The sequence below is a fragment of the Podarcis gaigeae genome (assembly GCF_964106915.1).
Source record: "Podarcis gaigeae genome assembly, chromosome: 7".
Taxonomy (NCBI): Eukaryota; Metazoa; Chordata; class Lepidosauria; order Squamata; family Lacertidae; genus Podarcis; species Podarcis gaigeae.
The window spans coordinates 2,641,873-2,650,011 of NC_139683.1; the positions used below are offsets into that span (position 1 = coordinate 2,641,873).

Genomic DNA, 8,139 nt, shown 5'->3' on the forward strand with positions numbered 1-8,139 from the left:
TTGCTTGAAATATTTCATGCGAAAGTTTTAAATACAAATAATACATGCAGGTTAATGAGTGCAATTGCTATTTTTATTTTCTAAAAGCTTTTATTTCCAGGTTAAAATACCTACTCCCTTTTCTAACTTCCTAGGTTTAAGAAATTCACGCTGTTAAAATCAGCACATCCTCCCCACACTCCATTCTTCCAACACCCACAGTATTTTAAAGAAGTTATATGGATTGATTTAAAAGAGAACATAAACCCCTAAGTAGCTGAAGTAGGAAATAAGCCAATTTATTACCATCTAAAATAAAAGTCAAGTGGATACACTCTGCATTTGGTTATAAAAACAGGCAGTGAGGAAAGCGGTTAAAAAGAGCTCTCCAACTGGAGCAAAATTTTCTTTTAACTAATTAACTGGGAACAAAATGAAACAATATACCCAATTTCTACTCCGATGAAACTCTTTCATTTAGAATCTTAAAAGTGGGAGGGGTGGCAGATGAGAATAATTGTTTTAAATCCAGCATGAAAAAGTCATTTCCCCAATAGGAGGGAGGGAGGAAATAACAATCTGTGGTACATTCCACAAATATACCCATTCTTATATCGTAAACCTAAAATAAGCCAAGAATTTAACACATTTTTTAAAAGCCACATTTTAAATATACCTTCTATTATTTAAAGGCTGCATGCAAATACCTTTGCCAATAAGGAATTCAGAAGACAAGGCTCTTTCCTTTCTCAAAAAGCTGCTGCCCAAATGGCAATAAATTAAAAAATCACAGATATGGGGGAGGGGAATAATCTAGTTGTTTTAAATGGTAAGTGGTGTAATTGCAGCATAGCTCCAAGAAATCAGAATATCGAAATAAATAATGCAGGCTTTCCATTGTTGCATCTGGTCTGCCACTGTGAGAACAGAATGCTGGACTATATGGGCATTGGCCTCATTCAGCAATCTTTCCCAGCCTTCTTATTAATAGAGATTAATTTAATTTGACAGTGTGCTAACAGAACAGTTCTGGGCGGGAGGTCTTTGAATTTAGGTAAATTGAATATACCGGTAATTTTTCAAATTCCTGAAGATCACAGGCTAAACGTGCACAGTCCCCACACATCCCCACTCTCTTGATCACTCCGTCTCCGAACACACTTCTGATTTTCTTGCAAAGAAAATGTGAAGAAGAAAAACGGGAGAGGCAATGGCCATTTCATTTCCTACATCCAATAATCCCAAGACACAGCTCCCAGAATGTGCAAAATGCGTTCAAATATTTTTTTTTGGGGGGGGGGGCGGGACAAGACTAGAAAATGCAGCAAGACGAAGAAATATGTCTAAAGAGATTTATTTTTGTTTCGTAGCAAATGAAAGCTAGAAGGAGGCTTTTTGCACTGATGCCTGAAACACAAAGAAGAAACAATTCATGACAAACAAACAAAAATATATCTATATATATAAATATTCAGTTGGTTTGAGGTTGCAACAGCCTGCATGGCTCAAGAGCAGGATGTGGGGACAAAATTAAGAACCGTATCGAAGCTCTAGAGATGAAATTGGTTGTATCTGGATGCAACAGTGTTTTAAAAACCCACAGAAATTGAAATTTCATTTAAAATGCCTTGCACCTAAAAATGCACCAGGTTCCAAAATTTCACAAATTGTGCCGGGTTTTGAGAAATACCCATATGCTTTAAAGATACTTATTCCTAAGAGTCCTCTTTTTAAACAAACAACTTTTATCTTAAAAAAAATAGCCCAGCTGTGAATCAGTTAAGCCTTCACCCAAAAGCACAATTGCATTTTTTTGTTTGTTTGTATTATTATTATCATCATTATTAGCAATAAATAAAGTGTGCATTTTATAAATCAAGGTTCAAACCGTTATTTCGTTTCCTTGGAATTTAATAAATAATTCTGGTGCATAGTATTAGTAATATTATTATATAGCAGCCAACAGATTGCAGTTCATATATTAACTCTATTGCCTTTCAAATGGTCTTTAAGAGTGTTTACTTTTCTTTCCCCCAATATTGTTTTAAACAGCATAGATAATTTTAAATCTCTATAAAACAAACAGCATTATTTAATCCAATTGATTACTGTATATAGTGCATTCGGCTTTGTCAACATCGTTAAATTAATTCTTATATTATTTGCATGCTATTACATACAAACTTTCATTAAGACTCGTGTTTGTTTTTTTAAAGTTTTCTTTCTTTCTTTTTTCCTTTTAAAGTCACCAAGCAAAGTAAAGGGTCCAGAAGATAAGACTGGGCAGTGGGAGAGCAGGAGGAGGAAACTAAAGACCTACTAATATGTACAAGTGGACACCTTAAATAAGTTAAGTCTGGCTCAGTTCCCCGTTGGTTTGGTTTTTTTTTTTTAAATAAAAAACGCACACAGACAAAAATAATAATTAAGAAAAAAAGGAGGGGAATTAAAAAGGTAAGTAAACTCAACCCAGATTGCGGAGGCCGACTCCTCGCAAGGGGAAAAAAGGTCCAGAGTTATTTGAGCATCATTGTTCCATCAGGAGAGGAGGGAGGCAGAAAATATCACTTTGCAAAATCTTTTTTTTTTTTTTTTAAAGACTATCAGATTCTGTTTGTTTAAGATGCACCGAAAAGGAGGGGGGAGAGGGGGGAAATTCTGGACGTAAGAGGAGAAAATACAAAGTTTGGGGAGGGGCGGGGAGAACAACTGATTCATGCTTTCCCCTCATCCGTTCTCGTAAGGGACGGGGCGGGTTTGGGGGAGAGATTTTACTGAAATCCCATACATGTCCGGCATGCAGGAATGCGGAGAGAAGGGGGTCTCGAGGAGGCGGAGGAGAGCCGGGAGAGAGCCGGTCGGGCGCCGCGGCAGGATGAGGTCCCCCTCGGGCTCTCCAAGGAAGGAAGGAAGGAAGGAAAGGAGAAAGGAAGTTGGGGATCCCTCTCCAACCGCGCTGTCCTTGGTCGCCAGAATCCTATTGCTGCTTCTTCACGTCGAGGGCTATTTGGAGGCGGGGGGGCTTGGCTGCTCCGGCGCTTTCGTTTGGTTTACGTTGAGGTGGGGGAGACAGAAAAGTTGTCCTTCTTCCTCCTTGCCCAAAAAAAGGTGCCTGTCCCCCGGAGCGCGTGCGTCCGTCCGTCTGTCCGTCCCCGCGACGAAATGTACAAGTCCGCGCGCCTCCTTTGCCAGCCGACGGGGCGAACACGCCAGGGACTAACAGCGGAGGAAAGACGAGGCATCAAGAGGTGCGGGAGGGCAGGAAAAGTGGGGAGAGGGGGCTAGAGGAGGAAGGAGAGCCAGTCAGTACGAAGTCTAGGGGCGCGAGGAAAGAAGAATTCAAGTCGGCTTTCGTACATAGAAAAAGGTATGAACGCAGTCAGTGCAAGGAAGGTGGAGCGGGCGAACTTGGTGGGGAGAGGGTCTTTCTCCCCACCCCACCTCCACTTCAGGTCTGGTTTCCCCTCTGTCCCGGGGTGGGGGGGGTTGGCGACCTGGGTCCCCCAAGAAAGAAACCGCGAAGCCTTGGCGAGGCGGTGCGCCCCTTCGGGTATTTACAACTTCTCTCCGGAGGCGAGCGAGGAGGCCAATCCACAGGGGTTCACACGCCCGCCACCCCACCGCTTTCTTGCTTGTCCTCGAGGGCTGGTGGGATGGGGGCTCCCCCAGTCCCGTCCGCGCCGTCGCGCCCGCGGCTTCACATGAAAAAGTCGGCGGAGGGCGGCTTGCCCGGCGCGGGTCCCCCCTGGGCGGGCGACGGGTCCCTGGCGGCGGCGGCGGCGAAGGTGCGCCCGGCCAGCTTCTCGTACTTCTCCTTGTAGAGGTCCCGCTCCTTGGCGAGGCGGGAGACCTCCTGCTTGAGCTGCTCCACCTGGCCCTGCAACTGGCACTTCTCGTTCTCCAAGATGTGCCGCTGCTGAACGCGCTTGTAGCGGCACGACTGCGCGTAGCCGCGGTTCTTGAGGGTCCGCCGCTTCTGCTTGAGGCGGATCACCTCCTCCTTGCTGAAGCCGCGCAGCTGCCGGTTCAGCTCGCGCACCGACATGGACACCAGCTGGTCGTCGGAGAAGCGGTCTTCCAGGCGCAGGTGGTGGTGATGAGGGTGGTGCCCGGCCCCCGGGTGGTGGTGGTGGTGACCCGGGTGGTGGTGGTGAGGGTGGTGGTGACCCGACGGGGCCAACTCCTCGCCGGGGAACGGCTGGCCCCCCCGGAAGCCCTCGTAGCCGCCCTGGTGGTGGTGGTGGTGGTGGTGATGTCCGATGAGCGCCTCGACGGCGTCCTCGGGCGTCAGGTTCAGCGCCTCGGGGTTCAGGTGGTGCTGGTAGTTCGACATCCAGTAGAGATCTTCCAGCTGGGCCTTGCCCGACGCCCCTCCGGGGTTGCCTCCGCCACCCCCGCCGCCGCCGCCTCCCGGGTGGGCGAGGCCCGTCGGTGGCTGCCCTCCGGGGCTCGGCGCGCAGAAGCTGGGCGACGACGGCACGGAGGAGCAGGGCGTGCTGATGGGCGTCGAGGAGAGCGAGCCCGGCGGCGGCAGGCGGTGGCAGAAGCGCTCCGCCTCGGCCGGCTCCTTCTTCACCTCGAACTTCATCAGGTCGAAGTCGTTGACGTACTCGATGGCCAGCGGGCTGGTTGGCAAGTCCGCCGCGCTCATGGCCAGCTCCGACGCCATCTCACCGCATAGAGGGCCGCCCAGGCCGCCGCCTGCCCCGGCCCCCGAGCTCCGCGCACCGAGGCCGCCTCGACGACGCCCGCCGCCCGGTCTCCGCTCAGGTCCCCTTCCGACGGCAGCCGGAGAGGAGAAACAGGAAAAGTTGCTGCGTCCGATCTCAGTGGAGGAGAGTTTGCGAGGAAGGAGAGAGAGAGGGAGAAAGATTGGAGCGGGGTAGGCGGAGAGAGAAAGAGAAAATGGAAGAAGCGGCTTTCGCTGGCGAGGGCGAAGGAGGCGTCGTCGGGGAAAGTTGCCCTCACTCCAAAAAGTCCACGGGGCCAGGAGGGGGGCGCGCCGCGGGGAAGAGGCGGTGCAGGGAGGGCGGTGGTCGTCCTGCGGGCTCCGGGCAGCCCCCCTCCAGCCTGGCCTCGGCGCTCAGCTGCAACGCCGGGCGCGCTTCCCTGCCTCGGCTCGGCTCCTTCTCCGCCGACGCTCCGGGGTCCCAGCAGCAAAGCAGCGGCAGGAGGAGGAGCAGCAGAGAAGCGGCTTTGCCAAGCGGCCAGCGCCCCCCTCCCGGCACTTTTGCTTGCCCCCCCCCCCCAGCAAGTGGGGGGCGTCCCGGAATTGCACGAGACGCGCGTCCCCTCCTCCTGCCCGCTTTGCAGGGCGCGCGAGGGTCCCGAGCGCTGCCGCTGCTGCTCCTCCTGCTGCCGCCCCCTCGGCCGCCTCCCCCCCGTTGGCGAGTAACTGAAGTGCTGAATGGAGCATTCTTCCTTTTATAGGGAGCGGCGCCAGGCCCCGCCCGCCGAGGCGGGGGCAGCCACCTCCCCGCCTATAACGAGCCGGGGCTGGCGGGGCAATTTGCCTATCCCTATAGCAACCCCCGGGCCCAGCTGTCAGTCTCTGGCGGGAACAGCTGGAAGCCAAGGAGGAGGAGGGGGGAGGGAAAGGGGAGGGGGGAGAGAGGGGAAGCTCCCTCTTGTGGCCGCGCAGAGGAAAAGCAGCCCCGGGGTCCGTCTTGGGGGGGACAAGCGCCCCGGGGAAGGTGTATGGGGGAGGGGAGGCGCGCCTCGGATGGCTCAGGGAGTCCGGGGACAGTTGCCAACTTCTGGCTCTGAAAGCGCCAGGGCGCCCGAGGGAAGGAGAACGGAAGCGCCTTTGCGCAGTGGAGATGGAGAAAGCGCGCATGCAACTCCGTCCGTCGGCGCTTTGTTACTGGCTTGCCCGGCTACCCCGGTAAATACGGCGCTGTGCACCCGGGCGAGCGAGTCCCTGCCCCGAGGAGCCTGCACTCGTCTGCATTCGGCACGAGAGAGGATGGATGCATGGGAGCCGCGCCAGCAAATGCCATTACGCACAAAGTCATCCGAAGGGCTCGCGTCGCCCGGCCTCTTTGCCTCCTGCGAAGGAGCGCGGCAGGAAGGCGCTTCCCACAGACCCGGCCTCTGAGCCCCGCAGTTTCTGCTCTCCGAGGTCTCGCGCGGGGAAACATCCCCGGCTAGTGCCCAGGCCTTTTTAATTTGGAGAATTAAATCCATTGGAGAGGTTGGGGCCGGAGCCCATGGATTCAAACCAACCTTAGGGAGGGGATCTTTCTGAATCGGAGTATTTTTATTTTTATTATTTTTATCCCACCTTTCCCCCCCCAAAAAAACGGAACTCAATGTGGCTTACAAAAAGTTAAACAGGACAGATAAAATACAAAAAGCTCGAATCATCTTGCAAAAAAGCTCTGGCGTGGACTCTCCTTCACTGGAGGTGAACAGAAAGTGGGTGGCCATCTGTCAGGAATTCTTTCACTGTGATTTCTGCATTGCAAAGGGTTGGACTAGATGGCCCTGGAGGGCCCTTCCAACTCCACAATTATATTCTTTTGCCTTGGAAGGTAGTGGACTCTCTGAAGGTTTTTAAACACAGTTTGGATGCCTGTATGTCAGGAGTTCCTTAGCTGTGATTCCTCTGCATTGCAAGGGGTTGGACTAGAGGACCTTTGGGGAACCCTTCCAACTCTACAATCCTATGAGTCTGTGTTGCAGCGGTGGGTGAGGGGTATGATTGGATCTGGGACCTTCGACCTGCAAAGCAAGCCCTCTTGGCCACAGTTCTTTCCCTCTCTCTGGAAGGAGCAGAACGGCCTTGTGGGAGGAAATGAAGGCACAACGGTTTGGGTCAGCCAAGCCTGGTCCTCTAATGGGGCAAAGGACAAGCCCTGTGGTTTAAATACCTCTGTCTATTTAAATACCTTGCCCTTGGACTCTAAGGAGGCATATAACAAGCAGTCTTTAAAGTAAGTACAGTGGTACCTTGGGTTAAGTACTTAATTCGTTCTGGAGGTCTGTACTTAACCTGAAACTGTTCTTAATCTGAAGCACCACTTTAGCTAATGGGGCCTCCCGCTTCCACCGGAGGATAATTTCTGTTCTCATCCTGAAGCAAAGTTCTTAACCCGAGGTACTATTTCTGGGTTAGCGGAGTCGGTAACCTGAAGCATATGTAACCCTAGGTACCACTGTATGTTTGAAACTGTTGTAAAGGTAAAGGTAAAGGGACCCCTGACCATTAGGTCCAGTCGCAGACAACTTTAGGGTTGCGGTGCTCATCTCGCTTTATTGGCCGAGGGAGCCGGCATACAGCTTCCGGGTCATGTGGCCAGCATGACTAAGCCGCTTCTAGCGAACCAGAGCAGCACACGGAAACGCCGTTTACCTTCCCACCGGAGTGGTACCTATTTATCTACTTGCACTTTGACATGCTTTCGAACTGCTAGGTTGGCAGGAGCAGGGACCGAACAACGGGAGCTCACCCCGTTGCGGGGATTCAAACCGCCAACCTTCTGATCGGCAAGTCCTAAGCTCTGTGGTTTAACCCACAGCGCCACCCGCATCCCTTAAACTGTTGTAGACATACTGAAAATCGTTTCGCATTTTTGGAATTTAATGTTGGGCTGTTTATGACATTTGGGACTCCTTTGGGAGGAAACATGACATCCCTTCGGACTCCTTCGGGAGGAAAGCTGGAATAAGGATCAAATCAAGCAGCAGCATCTGAAAGCCAGGTAAGAAACAAAACCCCAGGACTGTTTTATTAAACCTGGCACCACGGCTAGCAAACGATAAATGCCTGGGATGTTAACTAAACCTAGGGGTGAGTCAGACGGACTTAGCCTCACGGCTAAATGATGGACAGTGAGGGGCTGAAGTGAGCCTTCCCAGGGAGGGGATTTCAAATGGGGAGTCCACCTTGGGGAAGGTCTTCTAGTCCCCAGCACCTGCTGCCGTTGGGAGAGCATCCAGTGAGTCTCTGTGCTGAGCTCAGATACCTCAGCAAAGCCAAGCCACACTTTGCAAGAGTTTTAGGGCTCTCGGTTGCACAAATTACCTTGATGCTCTTTCAATCCACTGCAATGTTGTGCTCGTATCGTGTCCCCCCCCCCAGCCAGCTGCTCAGCCACTGCATGTTTCCCCCCCACCCCAGGGCAAAGTAAATATTCCAAATATCATAACTAGGACTGG

General features: G+C 52.0%; 1 protein-coding gene across 1 annotated transcript; it reads right to left on the reverse strand.

The window, feature by feature from the left end:
* Nucleotides 1-1,317: 1,317 nt before the first annotated feature.
* Nucleotides 1,318-5,356, reverse strand: MAFA (MAF bZIP transcription factor A). The gene has a single exon (XM_083749386.1). It carries the CDS (start codon nt 4,646-4,648, stop codon nt 3,677-3,679), a length of 972 nt encoding a protein of 323 aa, XP_083605512.1. The 5' UTR covers nt 4,649-5,356; the 3' UTR covers nt 1,318-3,676.
* Between the last annotated feature and the right edge of the window lie 2,783 nt (nt 5,357-8,139).